The sequence below is a fragment of the Leptosomus discolor genome, chromosome 2 (assembly GCF_034619465.1).
Source record: "Leptosomus discolor isolate bLepDis1 chromosome 2, bLepDis1.hap2, whole genome shotgun sequence".
NCBI lineage: Eukaryota > Metazoa > Chordata > Aves > Leptosomiformes > Leptosomidae > Leptosomus > Leptosomus discolor.
In genome coordinates this window covers 29,854,461-29,875,092 of record NC_141392.1, presented here as the reverse complement: position 1 = coordinate 29,875,092, position 20,632 = coordinate 29,854,461, and the positions used below count along the sequence as shown (strand labels likewise).

Below are 20,632 nucleotides of genomic sequence, written 5' to 3'. Positions count from 1 at the left end.
AACTGTGCTCTTTCTCCCAACCTCTGCCACTTGCTCAACTTCCTCATCAGAGGTAGTATTCTCTCCTGATCCATTTGTGAAATAGTCTAACACGGGGTGTGGCCTCCCCACAAAATGCTTTCTAATTAGTTTCTAAACATTAAATGATTATGGAAGTGCAATTCCCATTGCACTCAGGTGATGAAAAGCTTTACAGGAGTTCAGTCTCACTTTGTAATTAGAGAAATTAGCTTTCTAAGTTTAGATCACTCAACTGTGCAAATGGGTTCATCTGCTGGAATGTGTTGCTCTGAAATGTGTGTCAGTGAAGCAGCACGGCACAGTCCCTATCTCTGCCTCCGCAACACTCGCCCGAGTGGGGAGGTCAGTTGCAGTATAGCAAGAGGAAAATAAAGTGTTATGGGTGTATTATAGGAAAGGCCTTATCTAAAAGCTCACTCGTCCGTGATTGACTGTAGTGATACGTTCTTCTCCCTACAACAGGGAAGCTTAACTCCAAGATAAAGGATTATCCAAGTGGATGAAATTTTCACCCTCTCACTCAGTTTGTCCAGATTACATCTAAAACTGCAGCAAATGAATTTGAGAGCATGGCTAATTTCAAGAAGCAAAACTACTTTTATAAAAATCTGGAGAAATAAAGGGCTCCTCTAGCCTCTTCATTTGCTGTGAAATGAGGTCGTCAAATTCTTTGACTACAGATTCCACATTTCAACAGATTCTTTTCTGGTAGCCCTTTCTACTGGCTTATTGAAGGCTGATGCAGGATCAGGCCCTCACAATTATGCAACCGTCTTGATCTGCACTACAGTAGTAAACAAAAGTTTAGTCACTGACTTGAAAATGAGATGGATCAGGTCCCTGAACAAAGAATTTTTCCAGGGGCGCCATTCCAAGCTTACCTTCAGGTATCACAAATCTAAGGAAATCCTGCGGGATTGTTCACCGCTGTGATTCAATGAGTCACTGAGCTTTAAAAGGAAATTACAACTTTCCTAACACAAAGAATTGACTTCACGACACCTGACCCTCGTAAGCCAGGCACTCCCTCTAAAGGCTGTGGTCATCGTCCCACTGAAGTCCTAGGCATTCTCCCAGTGGCTTCAGTGAAGCAGGATCTAAGTCTATATTAGGGAACTGATTCAGGCCTGAAGCAAGGTACTGTCTGTGACACTGGACCTTGGCATACAAGATGTTTATAACGGCTTCTAATGTGGATGTAATCTAATTATGTCAGAATAGGAAGATTAGCAGGAAGTAACTCTACGCAATGTAAAAAGCAGAGTGCCAGACATTGAAAAGTACTTCACCGGCCACAAAGGAAGACACGTCAGCTCCGCGCCTCATGAGACGTGGACATATACAAGCAGGAATTTTACATGTACCAGTCTCAGGCTGCTCAAAGCGACTACAGTTCAGGCCCTCTGCACACGCAGCAATTTGTAAGCTGCTGTATATGGAGTGAAATGGGCATTTTCAAAAGATCCTCAGGCTGCGTAATGCACTATGCTCAATTGGCTTCCAGTGCTGCTGTGCAGTGGCTAAAGATCCAGCCGTGAAAGCTCAGTGAAGAAAAGCAGGAGATGGGACTTGAAGGGTGAAATTCAGGCCTTAATAAGTTAAGGGGATTTTATTCCTGACTTCCACGAGGTCAAAATTTCTTTCAGGGCTGTGAGGGAGAGGTCTGCAAGGTGCTTCTGCACATGACTCGCACTCTGCCTTGGTTTACCTATCAGTAATACTTTGTGTCTGGAGACATTGGGAGGCTTAATTCATTAGTGCTTGCAAAGCATTTTAAGTTGTTGGACGAGTAATTCTGTTTCAGGGCAGCTATGCTGCTGAGTCACAAACACTGTGGGAACCAGAACTCTGGATTTCCTAAGCACTGGAGTCAAACAGGTGGAGTAACCTTTTGCAGAAAGGCCAACTCCAGACCTGCCCTAAAGGTATGGAGCATACCAGCAAGCAGCAGGGTATTTAAAGACCCAGAGGAGCACATGTACGGCACTTGTGAATAAGTAACATTTAAATAGGCTGCGGAAGCTAACCAACACCCACTGAAAAAGAGAAGAGAGGCACTGGTTCTTGTATCACCAAACTGCAGCCGCTTTGTGGATAAAACACAATGAAGGTTTACCAGCCTAAGAAAATTTAATGACTCCAAGTAAGGAACAACTGATAACTGTCAGAACTTCTGGGGTGAACGAGGCTGGAAGGAGCATTCAGCACCCACACACCTCACAGGTGTGCCAAAATCGCTGGTATGTAATCTGAGTTTTGAACTCACAAACGGGAAGTGATCTGCAGGAGTTTGGTAAAAGTACCAGCATGGCTTTAGGGTGAGGGGCACAAATACCACCAGCTTCACAGCCTGAGACGCTCCGTAACAGGACAGTCCTCACTGCAGCCAAGAACAAGCATGCGCTTTGCTTTTGCCATAGGAAATGAAAACAAAGGATATAAAATTAGGTCAGAAATCTTGTTTTCCTCTATACCGCTGACTCTGGTGTATAAAATAGACATTCACACATCTACTGCGTTAGATCAGGGTGGAATAGGAGATAGGGGCATAAGAATAGCTGTTCTGGGTCAGACCAAACGTCATGTAGGCCAGGTTCCTGTCTCCAGCATCTCAGGAAGAAAGGGACAGTGAAGCAGCAACAGTTCCCAGCACACTCGCCCAACTTTTAGATCAGCAGTTTAGGGACTTCCCGAACCAGAGACAAAATTAGGGGTGAGGTGGGCTTTTGTTGTTGTTGTTGTTGAATGCCCTTTGATGTGTGGCTTTTCCTCTGGGAGCTAGTCTGAATGCTTTTTGCTCCTGTGCAAACTATTGGGCTTGTCTGTGTCCTGCAGCAAGGAGTCCCCCAGGTGAACCACCTGGCTATGCGCCTCCGGACGCCGCTCCTGAAAGGATGTGGCTGAGGAATCCCAGCACTCACTTGGGAGCTGGGCAGCCAGGACCTGCGCCTGCAGCGCCGGGAGCGGGCCAGCCTGAGGGAGCCTCTGCCCTCAGCCAGCGCTGTCTTCCCCGAACTAACCAGCCTGGAGCTGTAGCTGAAGGATGTCCCCCGCTTCCAGCTCGTTCCCTCCCGAACCACGGGAAATCCTTGGCGGTGCGGCCTCGTGTTGAGGAGGGGATGCGTCCCGCGGGTGCCACCTCCGCTTCCCTCAGGAGAGCCGCCGGCCAGGGCAGCAGCCGCTGCCCCAGAAACGGGGCCGGCCGTCCCTCCTTTCCCCTCAGGGAGCGCCAGCCCGCTCCCGGGGAGCGCCGTCACCTCGGCCGCACCGCCGCCCCCTCAGCCGTCCCGCCACGAGCGCGCGCGCCCCCCGCCCCATAACGGCTGAGGCTGCCTCAGGTAACGCGGGGCGGGAAGGCGCCTGGGCGGTTGCCACGGCCGAGGGCGGGGGAAGTTTTCGCTGCAAAAACGACCCCACAGGCTTTGTTTTTCCTTCAACCAGCCCCGAGGAGGAAAGGGCTACGGCTCCCGCTCCGCTCCCGGTCGGGGAGAACCCGCACATCCCCTCAGCGAGCGGCGGGCGGGAAAAGCCCTCTTCTCCGCGCGGCGCTGCCTCCGACAGCCGCGGGCTCCGCCGAGGGAACCCGCCCGTCGTTCCCGGACCGCCTCGGTGAGGCCGCTGCTCCAGGTAGCTCGGGACGCACCTGCGGAGCGGGGCTTCCCGAGGGAGGCGGAGCGGCGCGGCGGGCGGCGACCCTGAGGCCAGGGCCCACCACCTCCCTCAGGAGGAGCAGCAGCCACCGCCCGCAGCTCGCCTGCCGCCCGCGGCCGGCTAGTCCTCCTCTCCGCACCCTCTTCTCCGCCTCCTCCTCTCCTGCTGGTACCTGCCTTCCCCTACTCCTGCCATTCCCCTCCCTCCTTCCCCCCCTCATGCATATGGATGGACGCATGCGCGGGCGGGCGGCCTCCCCGCCTGCCGCCGTGGGCTAGATGAAGCCGAGCGGCGGCGGGGCTCCCAGACGGGCGGCCGGCTCCCGGGCGGTGTGTGTGCTGCATGTGCGTGTGTGTGCGTGCGTGCGTGTGTGTGTGTTTGCGTGTGTCTCGGGGGGGCGGGGGGCTCGCCGCGCCTCCACCGCGCGGTGGCCGGCGACCTGAAAGAAATAAAAGGATCGGGATAATAATCGCACTAATAAAAAAAAAAAGAGAGAGAGAAAAGAAAAGGGAAAGAAAAGAGGGAGGCGAGAGAATAAGGAGAATAAAAGGAGGCTGGGCTGCTTTGCATTGAAGACCGGGGCGCTATTGAAAGCGCTTGAAAAGCGGCGTTGTTCGGCGCGGGTGCGCGCCGCGGCCGGCGCGGTATATTAGAGCGGGGCGGCGGCGGCGGCGGGCAGCAGCAGCGGCGGCGCCTCCTCCTCCTCCCCTCCTGGCCCTCCCCGTCCCGTCCCGGAGCGAGCGGCGGCCTGCAGGCAGGCGGGTGGGCAGGCAGGCAGCGCGGCAGCGGCGGCATGCGTGCGCCCCGGCGGGCAGCCGCGGCGGCGTGCTCCCTCGTCCTCCTCCTGGCCCTGCTGGGGCTGCAGGCAAAGGTACGTACCTGGGCATGGCGCGTCCTCCCGGGCGGGAGGGAGAGGGACAGCTTCAGCGGGGCTGAATTGGGCTCTCGGGGCTGCCCCGCAGAGCAGATTGTAGGAATTTTGCCGCTTTTTCTGCGAAACGCTGCTCCCGCAGCGATTGCGGTGGATGGTTTTTAAAAAAGCCCGAACCTGCAGCGGTGCACAAGGCGCTCTTGTAAAGCTCCTCCAGCAAGAGTGGAGTTACCGCCGCGAACTTTCCTGCGGAGATGGCAAACGCACAAGTCCTCCTTGCAGCAAGACTTAATTCCCTGAGAATAAAAAAAAATGCAACTACTGCAAACTTTTTTATTTTTTTTTTCTTTTTGCGTTTTTTTTTCTTTTAAACCAGGGCTAATTGCAGTATTCTTGGGGTGACTAATGAGCAAGGTCTGAATCTCAGCTGGGCAGCCTTGAGTGGGGAGGCAGTTTTCCGCCTCCCAGCTGCACCTCGGAGAAGGCAGAGGGGTTGCACTTCGAGGCTACTTTAGCTAAACCGTTTTGTGGGTTTGCCCTCGCGTATGTGCTCTTGGTTTGGCTTACGCTTTTTTCCTAACTAGAAGCCTTCCTTGCACACCCAGTGTTTTTTGGAGTTGACGCTTAAGGGGTTTTTTTTTAAGCATTAATGATATTTGATTGGGATGGTTTGTGAGCCTTTTTCATGGATGTTTGATAGGGAAAAGCTTGGAGTGGTTGCTTGTTTGTTTTTTGTTTCTGTTTTTTTTTTTTTAGTATTATGTGTGTGCACCTTGAAAGCTCACTTAAAATGACTTTCTCTTGTCTGCAGAGTTGTTGTAGATTGCATTTGGGGAAAAAGTGAGGTAACTGTCTGTTTCTTGTTTCTTGTTTTTTTTTTTTTTGTTTTCTCCTCCGGTTCTTTCTTGGGATTAACAGGTGACTCTAGCATCGGGACAGTTCGAGTTGGAGATCTTATCCATGCAAAATGTGAATGGTGAACTGCAAAATGGAAATTGCTGTGATGGCACCCGAAACACAGGAGATAGAAAATGCACCAGAGATGAGTGTGATACCTATTTTAAAGTTTGCCTGAAGGAGTATCAATCGCGGGTCACTGCTGGCGGTCCTTGCAGCTTTGGATCCAAATCCACTCCTGTCATCGGAGGGAATACCTTCAATTTAAAGTACAGCCGGAATAATGAAAAGAACCGGATCATTATCCCTTTCAGCTTCGCCTGGCCGGTGAGTGCATGGCCTGGTCTGGCTCTGTTGAACGGTTGTGTTTGAGATGGCCATAGTGAGCTGAGCTCTTAATTTCTCGCACAGGGGGAGAGGGACCAGAATTGGGGAGGGAGCAGGCATCTTGGCAAGAGCATCGGGAATCCGCAGCACAGAAATGAGTAAAATGTGGTGGTGTTTTTGTTTTTGTTCCCTGGGGCTCACAATGCACAGCCTGTTAAATTTGAAAGTCAGATGTGCAGTGAGGGGGATCTAAATGGGTCAGGGAAGCGAACGCAGTATCTCTGCACTTTACAGCATAAATAAGTCTCTTGAGACTTAGAAGGTCAGAAGTTCTTTTTTTTTTTTCTTTTTTTTCTTTTTTTTTCTAACCAGTGAAGTCTTGGGTTTAAGCCAAAAAGAGCAGTGGGTTAGGGGCTGTAGAGGGATCCCGTGTGAAAAGTGTGTGTCATAGCTGGCCTCCTTCCCTGGAGCGTGTTTGGGAAGGCTTCCTGCTTCTCCCAAGGGGAAATCTCACTACACTGCTTGCTGTTGGTGGGACCTGCTGTTGCTGCCCTTGGTGAACTAGTCACTAGCTTCCCTGGGAAGCTTGCTATGTTTTGAGGTACTAGTGGACTCTAGAAGATAAAGGCTGAGAAAAGCCTGGTTTTAGTTTTTGGTCCACCTCACCAACTCCTCCCCACAGCACACCTTTTCCTGGCTACTTGCCTTTGCAGTCCATAGATTTTGGCTTCCCTCTAGTTGTGTGCAAAACTGGATGGCTCAAGGAGGTGAGGCTCTTTGCCAGGCACTTTCCCAGTGTTGTCCACTGTGGCAAATATTGGTCAGCCTTGTAGAGCAGTGAGATGGAGGACGGGCAAGCCCTTCATTAGCTGAAGCCTGCTTTGTTGTTGGTCGTGTAAAGAACACTTCAGTGCTGCTGGTTTCTCCTGGGGGTGCTCAAGAGGGCTGAAGCTTTGATGTGGTCAGCTCTGCAGAGTCGTCCTCTACTGGCTCCACAGAAACTGAGGACCTTTCTAAAACAGCCGTTGCTTAGGACAGACCCACAGATACAGGCTCTGGGGCCATAGGGTTTCTGGACACAGAAGATGGCCATGGCCTTGGATGGCAGGAGGTGTGTTGGTTTGTGCCTAGCAGTGCTGTGTACAGGCAAGCAAAAACTGAAGATGGCTGATCTGGGGGGCTCTTATGCACACACAACAGCCTGTCTTTTGAGGTGGGTCTCTAGGATGCTGTGGTATGAAAGGTAAAAACTCACAAACTTATGCTCTTAAAACTTGTATTTAGAGATCACCTAGGAAACAAAACTGTTTTTTCCCCCCTCCTCTACTCCAAAGGTGCTGAGCAGACAATTTCCCACCAGCTGCCTTGGGATATGTTGATGCTCAGCAGTTTTGAAAATCCAGTCATCCAAACCTAGATGCCTAAGGTCATTTTTGCGAGGGGAGGAGGGCTCTTACATGCGCGCAGGGGAGGGGTGAATCTTGTTTCCTATCTGTCTTCTGTCACTATCACTGCTGGCGAGGTGGAAGCATGTGAAGACTTTCTGCTCCCTCCAAAGCTTGGCCGTACCTAGTTAGAAAAGGACTGGTTGCTGGGAGGGCGTGGCCTTTTTTTTAGGTAGGGGGGGGGAAGGGGAAGCCCGCCCCAAAAGCATCCCTTCTCCAGTTGTAGTGCAGACACCCACTTTATAGTCCTACGGCCAAGTGCTGCAGGCAGCCATGTGTTCTTGAAATGTCCTGTGCTGCCTCCTACCTGCCTCCTCTGTCAGTTGAGACTGCTGGAGAGGCACAAGGGTGAAATCAAGTTTGTATTTTGAAGGAGATAGTATTACAAAGTACAATAGCGGAGTTAACAAAAGTGTTCTCTGTTGGAAGCACAAGTCCTTCCTTTCTTTCTTTGTCTTTTCTTTCTCTCTTTTTTTTTTTTTTTTCCCTAATGTGAAATGAGATAAAACTGTTATCAAATATGCCATCAAAGGATAAAGGGCTTTATAAAAATCTGAGGTATTTGAAGCTCTGCCAATGGCTGCAGTGCTTGTGTTGCAGATTCTGACTCTTCAGAAAAGTCAGGTTCATCAAGGATTTATTTTTTTTAACTAGTCCCTTACCCTGCTCCCAGTAATTCAAGCGCCTTGAATATGAAGATACGTGTATGTATAGAAAAATGATGTGAAAACCGAACACGTTCCTTCTGACAACCCCTCTCTTTATAAGGTTGGGAAGGGAAATCTCTGGGTGGAGGGTGGGTTTGGGGGGGTGGGGACCCTGGGAGAAGTTTCTCAAGCTTGCCTGAATCTTAGTAAAAGAAATGCTTCTATTGTCCTGCTGAATCTAATTGAGCACTGGAATCCTAGAGCAGCAGCAGCAAAACTCCCGTGTAACCTTTGAAATGTGTAAAACCTGACAACCTCAAACACTCTGGTAATTCTTAAGATGAATTTTTGGAATAAACTCTTGCATATTCCCATGCAGAAATGCACTTTTTGAGATTGTGGTGATAGTCTGTTTACGATTAGCAAGCCTGCCTCCCAGCTTTAACTTCCATAGGACACAGCTTTTATGCTAGCCATTGTGACTTTCAAATGGTTTTTGAACAAAAGAATATCTAATGTAGCAAAGCTCTTATTTATACTAAAATTGTGTACACAAATCACTGTAGGCATTTTGAAAGCTCTACAGATAAAGTAATAAACTTAATTAATCAACTCAAATCTGATGCTGGAATTTCAGAACTTAAAAAAATTTCCTTAGATGGGGGAATACTGTTGACTTTAGTAAAAGCTTGAGACTAGCATGGCATTTACCAAGGTGGCTAATCATGAGAGTCATCTTTGAATATGTCTAACTGAAAATGACAGTAAAGGTAATAGGAGCTAGACCGAAATGTTAAATCAAATTGCACTTGAAAATTCATGCTTGTCTCTGAATTTTGTGCTCTGCTGTCTGAGGGAGGCTTTTCTTAGATGTTTCAGCTTGAGTCAGTAACATTAAGAAGTCTTGTTGCCTTGACTACTTGGAAAAAAAAAATAATAAAAAATCTCTTCCCATGTCAAGCTGCCCCCTTATGCTGTTTGTGAAAAATAGTTATATTGCATTAGAGGTCTTTATTCATCACACAGGAGAAAAGAGAATGGTATGCTTTAAATGTATTGTTAGATTTGGCTTGTAGTTGTAACGTAGATTTGAAGTGTCAGAGTCTTATTAATAACTTATGTGGTTTGCTCTTGTCAGTTTTGATATGTACCCCTGTGAGTAATGGGTGTGGAGATGGTGGGCCATAGATTAATTTAAGTGATGGGAGGTTTGAGTAAGTTGCTAGGAAACAGGGCAGCAGAGCAGCATAAAGGACTGGAGTGCATCAGAAAGCTGCCCCTGCAGTAGCAGTTCTTCCGTCAATTGAAACAATAGTGAGGATGATTTTTAAAAAAAAAAAACAAAAAACAAAACAAACAAAAAACGTGTAAGCTTGCTTCTTGCATTCATTTTGAGACTTCAGTGACTTTCTTGACAGGCATCTTGGCTTATGAAGTCATATAGAAAAGTATGGAACAAAAGAATTTCCGTGTTCCACTTGTCAAAGTCTGTCTCAACACGTTTTGTTTCATGGTAGACACATGCTTTTCTGTGACATAAATCAAATCTCTTGTCTTTCTCAAATAATCCAAAGTGTGATGTGTGCTATACCATAAGGGAGCTGTGCATGAATTAACTAAGCAAAGCTTAATGCTAAACTTTGCTTTTATGTAAAGAAAGATCTTTTGGAGGTTTGTCAAGACTGTAAGAAGGAGGTCAAACTTGGCAATTCCTTTGGTATGCGTAGCTCCAATTTCAAATGGCTTGTTTATCCTGAAATTATGATCCTTGTAATTATTTAATATTGGGGCCAATTGCACCAACACACCGGGAAACTACTGAGGTGGAAAAAAACCCTCCAGCATCTAAATGACTTTAGCATAAAACACAATTAAAAAGAGTTTTGAACATTTTATTTTAACCTTAATCTCAAAAAATAAAACAGCCAGCCTTTTCCCTTTTTAATAATGAATCTTACTGCTCCTGGTTCCTGAAGACGTAAAATATGTTTTCTGGGTAGGCATTGTTTTTTTTTCTGGCTAGAAAAAGATGATGAAAGAGCTTTAGTGTTTTTTAAGCTTTGTGAACTTTTTCCCCCCATCTTGACACAGGAGGCTTCCAAAATACTGATCTGGAGCTGATATTAAAGTAATGGCCTTTTGAATCTGAGAGAAAAATATCACTTCATTCAATTGCCTTTAAAAAACAAACAAAAACCCACACTAGTTCGCAGTCATAAAACTAAAACTTGGGTTTGGATTTTGTTTTTCCCTCCCTCCAGTTAACTTCTTGAAAGCAAATGTCTAGCAAATGCTAGATATTGTTCAAGCTTTTCTTAAAGAATGCCTGATAAGTCATCTTGAAGCCTGGGCAGATCAGAAGAGATTTTTATAACAGTAAAGTGCATATAATCAAATCTACTCTGTCATGTATTATTGACTAATAATTTAAGAATAAATCTTCAGCACTCAAAGTGCAGTGTTTTGCCTAGGATTACTATCCAAAACGCAGCTGAGAGTATTAAGTGACATCTGAAGCCTAATTAGCATCCACAAGGCTGTTTTTTCCCAGGACTGCAGAGAAGTGATGCATCCATTCAGAGGTTTTGAACTTCTTACATGTCCTTAAGAGTTATTTATGTTCCAGTCAGTTCAGAACTTCATCTTCCTGGTAAATCCATTTGACTATGTTACCATAATATATCTAAAAATAAATCCTCATCCTGCCTGCTCCCAGAATTTTTGTTCTTGTTGTAATAAAGACCTGCTGCAGTTTAACTTCAGTGGCAGCTGGATTGGGCCTGGCGTTGAAGCTTATTCCTAAACTTTCTTAGGCTACATACATCCAGCTCTGTCAGCTTGTTTTTGCAGCTGGAAGTCTGTGTGTCTGAAAAGGAATTGTGTAAAATTGATGTTTTATGCTTAAAATTCTAGTGAATTCAAGGAAACTTACTGCTTCATTGCAGACTGAAGGCTGGAATAGAAGTAAACTATTTCTGAAGCTAATGAAGTTGGCTCTTAGCTAATTAAGTGAGATGATGTACCATACAAGCGGCGTGCACTCTCGTACGTGGCACTTACTCCAACTTCAGTTCTTAAGTATGATGCCCCGCAGTACGTGCAGAAACCTTAAGCTACAATTCTTAGAAGTATTTCTGTTTAGATAATGCTAATGACAGGATTGGTTTTGAAAAGTCAAACTAAACTTGACTTTGCATTTTTGCTGATGGATAGAAGTTTTATATGTTAATTGACAGAGTTCTAATAGTTTTAGCTGGTAACCCATATGCCTTAACATGGGGAAAGATGTCAAAGCTAGAAGCTGTCGTGTTCATTTTGTGTTAGTCTGTGGAGCTCATGGTTCTGTGGTCACTATTGTGCAGCATAAATTACACTTGTTATCCTTGTAGTATTCAGAAGAAATTGTAAAATGTGGATAGAAGTGGTTAAAGTGGTTTGTAAATAGTCAGACATCCAGAGTCCCTTACCAGCTCAACCCAGTTCTTATGCACTTAGGTAAATAAGTAGAAAGGCTTCTTGTTCAGGCTTGCTCCATGTGAACCTGACTGTTTTGCTTGGCTGGCTACTAGGTATTCTCTCTATTAACCTTGCCACCCTTTTGTAACTGGTGCATTTAATTATCAGTGGGATGCTTTAAACAGGTAGGGGGACTGATAAGAGCAAGTAATCTGCTTGTTGGGGAAGGTTGAAAGCAACCATTGACATTTTGGCCTACCTGCTAGGCTTTGACAAGCGGGGCTCCGTGAGAAAATAACTCTGTAACTAGATAAGGTGCTGATTACAATGCTGTTGTTGAATGAAGCTCCCTGGTAGCTGAGATCACTTAAAATCATTAGTTTAAAAAGAAAGAGAAAAAGGGGAAAAAGATGCTACACTTGTTTCTCTTCTTTCTTTCTTTCTTTTTCTTTTTTTTTTTTTTTAAAGGAGGGAGGACTCCAAGTCTCCCCCCTCTATCCCAGTACATTGTTCAGTTAGTGCATGCTAGTTTTACGATTGGAATATGTTGTAGTCCGGCCACCCAGACAGAGGCATTGACTGCTAATATTAACCAAGAACAATAGTGTGGCCATACTGACTGCAGGGAGGATTACAGAACATAATGGGGCCTATCCAAAAATAATGCTAATACAGGACAAGCAACAGGAAGCAGCAGTAGACTCAGCATTGCTCAGCTCCCAGACAAACCATGGACTTACTTCACACAATGGCAACTTCAGCACATTATGTATTCACAGGATACTCATTATTCCAGCAGGCTTGCCAGATCAGAGATCAGCCTGGTTTACTGGATGCTTAAGCATATGCATAGTTTGGATAGCGGGACTTTTGTGTCCTTCATCATTTGGCAGGAGGGTGACAGCTGTATCGCAGAGAAGGACTTGACTTTGGTTACTTGCTTGGCTTGTGCCAAGGCAGAAGAATGGGGGGGAAGTCTCTCCTGGAAGCTGCTAATATAGTTAGATTTGTTTTCATGTATTCTCCTTTATGTGGCAATGAAGTGTTTACTGGCACTAACAGTAATGAAGGAACTACTCAAAACGAAGACTAAAGGAACAGTGTGCTCTGTTTTTGTGTGGGCATATTCTGATGAGGCTCTTGGCTGGGCTGCCTGCGTGAGGCTCAGCCTAGCCCTTGCCAGGGACTCCCGAGGCGTGAGATTGTTACAACTTAGACTTGGTTTATATATATGCAGGGTTGAGAGTCACAGCTGTATAGGGTATTGCCTTATCCTTATGTAGGCTGGGCCGAAGAAGAGCTTCCTGATGGTGTTGCATTCGACGAAGGGTTAAGAGAGTTAGATTGTTTCCCTCCTTTTCCCAAATACTTCCATGTCTCCTCTGGATGAGACACCAGTTGTCTTCAGCTCCTTTGAAGGAACGTTCTTTTGTCAAAGTTGACTGGCTGACCATGGCATGACGTTTTGAGGCATCTGTATAGTGTCATCGTGAACTTGTAATGTGGCAACAGGGGTACCCGAGTGAGTCCTGCTGACGTTTAGAGGAAGTGGTTTTGTGACTAGCCTTAACTCTGCTCGGAGATGCCCTCCTTCCTGGCCTTTGGGCACTTTGAAATACACCTCAGTTTCCCCTTTTCCCTATCTCGCCCCCTTCCAGCTGAAGGGAGGAGGGATTGCCGGAGCTCTTGGCAATTTGCTGTGGCCTGCTGTGACAGCGTGCCAGTCTCCTAGCCTTCTTCCCTAGGACACAGGCAAGGTACAAGCACCGTTCTCAAACTGGGCTTCACAGCTGTGCATGGCTGGCAGAGCGTGAGGAGAACATTGCTGGGCTTAACCTGCTCTCCTTGTTTGGCAGAGGAGGAGCAGGCACAGCGTTCAGAATGCAGACTTCCCACTGCATTTGTCTAGTCATGGTTTCACATGCTCAGCAAAGCTCTTGCATGGTTTAACCACAAGGATAGGAGGGAAAGAAGTTTGACTAGTTGCAAACTTTTTCAAAAAGGAGGCAGTCCTTTCACTAATGACCCTGCTGTTTTAATCTTGCTCTGTCCCACTGACTCGCAGAATGCCTTTAGAAGCCCAAGTACAAAAACACCTCTTTTGGGTGCATGTCTGGATGAAGGAAGGGAGTAAGCTAATTAAGCCAAGAGCTTTAAACACCTTCTGCTTACCTGGGCTGCTAGTACTTCATTTAAATAACCAGAAAAGAGGTTGCGTTGCCCTTTCAGACCCTTAAAAGGGACAAAAAAAAAAAAGTTTGACGGATTTCAGGGTCTTCACAGTCTCTCTTGAGTTATATTATCGATGGATCAAGACTAAATTGTGGTGGTTTGTCGTTGAGGAAAATGTTGGTGTTTTGTTTTATGGAGTGTGAACTTAACCATTTCCGTCCTCTAGTAGCTTAACTCGTAGGAGTTTTGCTTAAATTTGACGATGCTGCCTTTCAGTCCTCTGTGCTGATCTGACTGTGGCTGTTCTGCAGAGTGTGCCTGCTTGCTGTTCCTTTCAAGCTGCCCTTCAAGCCAAAGTCCCTGCCTTCTGGTCAAGCTCAGGTTTACAGGGGCTAATTGGGTGTGACTCTGGAAAGTTCACCGCTGCCTTGTTGCCTAGGACATTGCTTTGATGGAATAAGGTGCGTGATACGGAATTCTTCTGTCTGGATATATATATATTTAGTCAAAGATGGGCAGAGGTCATCTATGGGCATGGGAAAACTTAAACCTCTATGCTGTAAGTAGTCATTCCTGAGATATCTGAATCGTTGATCTATAGAGTGGGGATGATATGCAGTTTTAAAAAATCTCAACAGTGCAGTCTTCACACAGAAGTGCTTTTTTGAGGTGAGGGTACTGGCTAGAGGTGTGTGATAGTTGGATTGTTGAGGGGGGCTTGCTACTATTGTTGTGGGGCTGTGGGTGTCTGTATGCCTTTTGTTTAGAAGTGTCCCATCTTGAACACACAATCTTGTCCTCTCTTTGCCTTGTGTGGAGAGGGACAGAGCCAAGAGATTAAACTGCCATTCTTTGTATCGCCCCTTTTCAGGACAGGGATTCCTCATTTAAAATATTCAGATGAGGTGAGAAGGGGCACATAGAAACAAGGGAATTCCTGGGGTATGTCTGTTCTCCCTGTGTTCTGTTTCCATCCAGTTAAACAGAAGTGTCTCCTCTCTAAACAAACTCCTGTGTGGTGTTGGAAAGTGGTCACACAAGTATCTAGCAACAGTAGCACTTAAAGCTAGGATTCAGCCTTTCCTTTCCTTAAGGGCTAGGTGTGTTGGTAAACAGTCCTGAGAACCAGCTGGGAACTGTTGCTATGAGTTTAGACAAAATATCTTCCAAAACAATTATGCAAGGCCAAAAGGAAAACATCCTTAACTTTATTGGAAGTAGTGCTAGTTGCCATAATTCATTCTCTGTATCATAATATTTTTTTTTCAAGCTTGCAGTGACACGTTGTGCTTGTGCTTCTCAGTGCTGGTAATTAAACCAGTGAGGAAGCACCCAAGATAGTGCAATCTATGTCTGTAATATGGCTCGAGAGTTCTATTCTGGTTTTGTTTGTTTTGGTTCTTTTACCCCTGACTTGAGTAGGGACTTCTTAAATCTGCTTTAAATGGTGTTAAATGCTCATGTTGTCTTTTGTTTTGTTTTCAGAGTTTCTTTCAAGTTGACAGGCTTGGTCTAGAATAGTAACAAATAACATGTACCTTTCATGAAATATTAACCAAAAATGGTTTGGGCCAATGGAGCCTCTGTATAGAAGTTTGGGTGCATGTCTCAGCTTGCCCAGCTCTGCTTACTTTTGGAAGCATTTTCCCACAGTTATCAGTGAACGAAATGGAATCCTAGTCTGCTTTGAATATGAAACATATTTAGGCTATATTGCAAGCCGGTGTCCATCACAAACTAGGTTTTCATTTGGAGGCTGCATGCTGTGTCCAGTCGTGAGAAAGCAGTCTGCTTCAACTCTTTTTTTTTTCTTCTTTTTTTTTTTCTTAAGGAATTTGAGGTTTGCCTTACACTTGCACCTTGTAGCAGCTTACTCTCAGAACTGTATTTTGATTTCTGTTACAGACAAGGTGTTAAGCACTGCAGACCACAAATGAGCAGACTGTGACTGAGCACAGGTACAATTAAGAAAAAATAAACCTTACAATACGCAGCTTCTATGGCAAAGCATCAAAACCCTTCATGGAGAGTTTTTACTTGCTCTGTTACTGTTCTGTTCACCAGAAAGATATTACATTTATTACCTTGTTAATAGTTACTTTTTACTTTTCAATTACTTTTTTTTTTTTTTCTTATTTTTTCCTCAGCTGCTTTTTTGGAGGGTGATGTGTTTCAGTTTTGAATCATTCTGTAAGTTTGGATATGATGGGCTAAATGGCAACTTTGAGAGATACAGCCTGGATAATAATATCTCAGAATAGAGCTGGGGGAGGAGAAGATGTTTTAATGGCTCTTGTTCTCAAGTTAGGATTGAAGATAAAGGTGGCTTAGATGTAATAGCTGGCATCTTTCCAACTCATGGAGTCACTACAGTTAGTTTATGCTTATGATTATTATTACTGGAGTGCTAGCGAGCTCATTGGCAGATCAGTGTGTCCATAAATGTGACATGGGGTGGATAGTGTGTCTTCCCTTTCCCTGCTCTTCCAAATAGTCTGATCTTAGCCTTTGTTTTACAATGCTTCTCTCTCACCCCACCCCCTCCCCATATCCATCAGTTCTTCCCTCAGTTACCTGATACTTGTGGGAGCTGCGATGGCCCTCATGCAGACAAAGCTTTCAAAGGGGGTGCTGAAAAGCAAAGTCCCTAGAGATTGCGCTGTCAAGGCAGAGCACAGTAATCTTAGCAACACGTCTTGCTTTCAGGATGGCTGGGGGAAGGGACATCAAGACTACTTTTCTGTAACTAAAATTCTTTTGAAGCAGTTTTTGAAAGTGGCGGTTTGGTTTTGTTGTTTTGATGCTGCTACTCTAGCCTGGTGTTTCCTGTCTTCCATGTGCAATTGTTCCACACATGCTTTATTGTGGCTACAGCAGTGTCAAAGGCTGTGCTTCCTGGTTAAGTACATAAGATGCATTAATGATGACAAAGATGAGCTATCCGAGGTGAAAGGTCTTCTAAGTCAGACTGGATAAGGTAGCTTATGGGGTTTCAAGAAGATCATGTTTGTCTCAAGTATAATCTACTACCTATTTATGTTTTCAAGTATTCCATTTTAGGGCAGAGATCAGGATTTTTCCTTTTAATTAAAATTGTTTGGTTGGTTTGTTTGTTTGTTTTTCCTTAGTCATGTGTGGCTTTAAAACTAACTCTTATTTCTCTTTTGCAGAGATCCTACACATTGCTTGTTGAGGCATGGGATTACAATGATAACTCTACCAGTAAGTATTTGTTCTGCTCATTTGCTTAGTTCAGACACCTTCGTTCAGGCCCATTGAAAGGCCTTTGGTAGTCCAGTCAGTTTACTGTGAAGTAGACCAGGAGGAGAGGGCAAAGCTCTTCCTCAAACAGTTTGGAGCAACTACTCCAGGCACTGCAGCAGCCTGTCTCCTTCCAGTTGCCCATAGAGGGCGAGTAGCTCACTCACCTAGGCACCAACGGTTTGATGTCTAAAAATAGATGCTGTTAATTCCCTCCCTTCTCCTTGGGGAGAATAAAAGCCAAGTGGTTTCTTTAGGTTTTTTGCTTGGTTTTTGGGGTTTTTTTTTTGTATGAGGGATGATATCAGAAGCCTAAGTCTTGTTGACTTGGGAACTCTGTGTACTACTTAAAACTGAACATGCTGCTTTAAAATAAAAAATTTTTAAAAAATCTCCATAAGACTTGGTATAGATACCCATCTAATGAGTGTAAATGAGAAACAGGAGTGACTGTCGGCTCTTCCTTGGGAGCTGAATGTGTAGGGATTTATATTCAGGGGCTGAAAAATATTTACCAGACACCATCTGGTAGAGCTGGCTGGAAGTCAAGGGTGGGAATCTTTCGCCTGGAATGCCTTTGCTTGGTTTCAGAAACTTTCTGTTAAGATTTTCCTGTTGGCTAGGGGAAGCTGTGTAGAGTCTCTTGGCATATGAGCTGTTCTGCTTATTGCCTACTGTTCTGCTGAAGTAGGTGGGCAAAATAAGCTCTATTTTCAATCTGAGGCTTTAATAGTGTGTGGTAAAAGCCACAGGAGAAAGTATGAATGTGAACTCATAAACTTTTTGTTGATGCAACAGGCCATTTTCCTTCAACAAGGAAGCAGCAGCATTGTGGCCCATCTTACACAAATTTTATAACAGCTTCTTGTAGTCACTCTGGAATGCCAGGTGACAGCTGCAAAGTAATGAAATGATCCTCATGCTTCACAAAAGAAAGGCCTTGCAGAAATGTGAACAGTGCTGTGGTTTTATTATTTTAATTGGTGAAGACTACACTGCTTGGGAATGGCCTTTGAGACTGGGGACCTTTCTGCACAGATCTGCTCTTCAATTCTTTTTTTTTTTTTTTTTTTTTAAATCTACATGGGACGTCCCATTAGTTCATGTTTCCAGAATAGAAGTTGTCCATTGCAGATGATTCCTGGAATCTGTCAGTGATAGCCACAGTTTGCTTTACAACCAGCCACATTCAACACTGTTGTAGTACCTGTGATTTCAGGCCTTAGCCCAGCACAGTCATGGAGCAGTGGCTGGGAGGTTTCTTGGCTTTTGACTATGGAGTGTTCTATGGAGGAGCAGGAAATAAATTGCTTCAGCAGCAGAGTTGTATTAAAAATGGAAGATGCCTGAATTCAAAATGAAGGTCTTGTTTACAGTAGGATCTGAGAGTTTTTTCAGACTGGGTCACTGCCACTTTTACTATTATTAGAGCTCATCTTTTTTCATGAAACAACTGCATTTCCAAAGCTACACAATGAACCCTTTCTTTGCTTTTATGTTCTGGAAGTACAATTGTCTTCAGACAAAATTGCCTCATTTCTCAGCAGTGCATTTTACCAAGTGCAGACATGTTCTTACATATGTTCCTGATTTGCATTCCTACTCTAGCTTTCCTGTCACATATCCATCTGTAGGTCACTTCAGTTGCTGTACTGCACAAAGCTTTTCCTTTGTACCACATTGCTTTCCTTACAGTCAGCTTTTCCATAGCTGAAGAGTAAGTTTTGAGGAACTAGTTAAGGAAACCATTAGAACTAAACAATTGTCATCATATGAAGTGATGAGTATTTTTTTTTTTTGATGTCCAGGATTTTCTTTTGCCCTAATTACCACTGAAATGTAAAGACTCTGTGAGAGCGCTCAAAAAAAAAAAAAAGTGGGTATAGTAGGCTTTGTGTAACTCTTCAATAGCTCTAGCATCCTCTGATCAATGCAGTTGTTAGGAGATCCTAGAGTAGATGCTTCCTTCCCCCCTCTACATTCCACTCCTCCTACGTTCCCTTTACCACATACTCTCTCTTGTCTCACTTCCAAGAGTGGCTTGCAGTTAAATTCTGGCCCTGTTGAAGTTGATGAGAATCGTGCTTTGTTGGAGCCAAGATTCAACTTAAATGGTTTTCTTACTCTGATTCTTGTCTAGATGCCATCGTGCTACTGTCGCTTCATACATAAAGCTAATGGGGCTGACATTGCATCTCAAACTGTGTCAAAGAGCTATTGTAAATTACTGGTATCGGTTGCATGTGAATTCCAGTTGGGCATAAGAGACTTCAGTGCAGTGTAAACCAAGCCATAGCTGGAAGTTGTCTGAAACAAAGACTTGCAAAAATAACTGTGGTGCCCTTGGCCACCCAAACCGCTTAGAGGATTCTGGGCTTCTTTTTTTGGTGGTTGTTTGCTTCCTGATGATGGGTAGTTATAATTTCCAGAACTTGGACCACTGAAAAGCAAAGACGGGCAATCAAAATAGCTAATTTCCCTGTGCCCAAAACGTCTAATACAGTTGCCCGCTGAATAAAAACGTAGATTAATAGCTTTGAAGTGTAGCCACGAATAGTGAATGAAACGAACAAACTGACAGCGGAAGTGCAGAGTGGAAACTGAAGATGTACAGAAAGCCTTTTCTTCCACTTCATCAGTTTCTAATTGGTTAATGTTTCCTCTAACCTTTCTCTCAAAGCATGGGATCTGAGTCAGATGATGTCAGGGGAGTTAGGAAGATTGCTTTCTCTCAAGCCTGGCTGTCTACTTTTTTATTTACTTAACCAGTCTGCTGCTTTGGGATTGCTTACTATAAAACTTACAGCATTGTTGGTGCAGGCTAAGAATGGAAGAGTTGTTGCAATGTCTTCCCCGAAGTCTGGGTCAGCACACTTGTGTAAGTGCGTACTGACAGGTGGGAATAGAGAAGGGTGGAGAAATTTTTGTACAAGAAGGAACATGCCAATATTTCATTGTGAAAACTGGGTGATGGCTAATGGAAAGGGATCTTAAGTCTGTGAGACCTTACTTAAATTTAAGTGTATGGTGGTAGTTTTATAATGTGTATCAAATGAAAGGCATTTTAGCCATCATCCAAAGTGAAATCACAGCTGGTTTTCATCTGGGCCCTTAAAAAAAAATAAAGTCCAGTGGATTAATAAGGATGTTTCTCTTTGAGTTCAGCCTGTGGTTAAGGCCTCAAAAGAGCCGGTGGCTGGAGTGAGATGTCATAGATGTACAGCAAGGACATGCTTCCTAATGAGCTGGCAGATAGGGGAGGAATGATAGAGCAGAGGCAAGAGGAAAGATCTCTTTTTCCAAGGCAACTGTTTTTCTGGTGCCAAGGACTGAAATAGCTGTCAGTGGTATGTTCCCAAGGGGAACAGGGAAAGGCTGGAAAAGCAAGAGTGAGTGTGTGTGTGGAGCGGGGGTGGCTTGCAAAACTAAATTGTCATTCCCCTTTTTTCCTGCCGCTTACAGGAGAAAAGGATAGAGTTGTTTTACTCACAAGAAACAGGATGTTTTTATGCAGAGACTCAGTGTTTGGGGAAACGCATTTGCTTTCCAACCGTGCTGTAGATCGGGGTGTAATCTTGGCAAGTGCAGCAAAGCCATCTCCAGCACGCATGAGTAGACCTATAATCGCTTGACTAGCCCCATTCAAGGCGAATAGATATGCATCTGCTTAATTAGTCAGTAATCTTGTTGATGAGATCTAAGAGCCTTACACCTGCACAGTACAGGACGTGATATTGCTCTGGATATACCAGTATGGAAAAGTCCTTCGGCATCTACACTACTGGTGAATGGGATTTAAATTAATAAAGGCCTGCATGCATTTGAAAGTCTTACACCTAGATGTGGGGTTGGGGGCTTAGTGCCAATGAATAATAAAAACTGAT

The 20,632-nt window shown here is 44.7% G+C and overlaps 1 protein-coding gene across 1 annotated transcript in view; it reads left to right on the top strand.

The window, feature by feature from the left end:
* Positions 1–4,465: 4,465 nt before the first annotated feature.
* JAG1 (jagged canonical Notch ligand 1) overlaps positions 4,466–20,632 on the top strand; it is a 34,744-nt gene continuing 18,577 nt past the window's right edge. The window contains exons 1-3 of the mRNA XM_086460825.1: positions 4,466–4,543; positions 5,462–5,767; positions 16,658–16,709. Of these exons, the coding sequence (XP_086316951.1) occupies positions 4,466–4,543; positions 5,462–5,767; positions 16,658–16,709 (436 nt within the window). The remainder of the gene's footprint in view (positions 4,544–5,461; positions 5,768–16,657; positions 16,710–20,632) is intronic.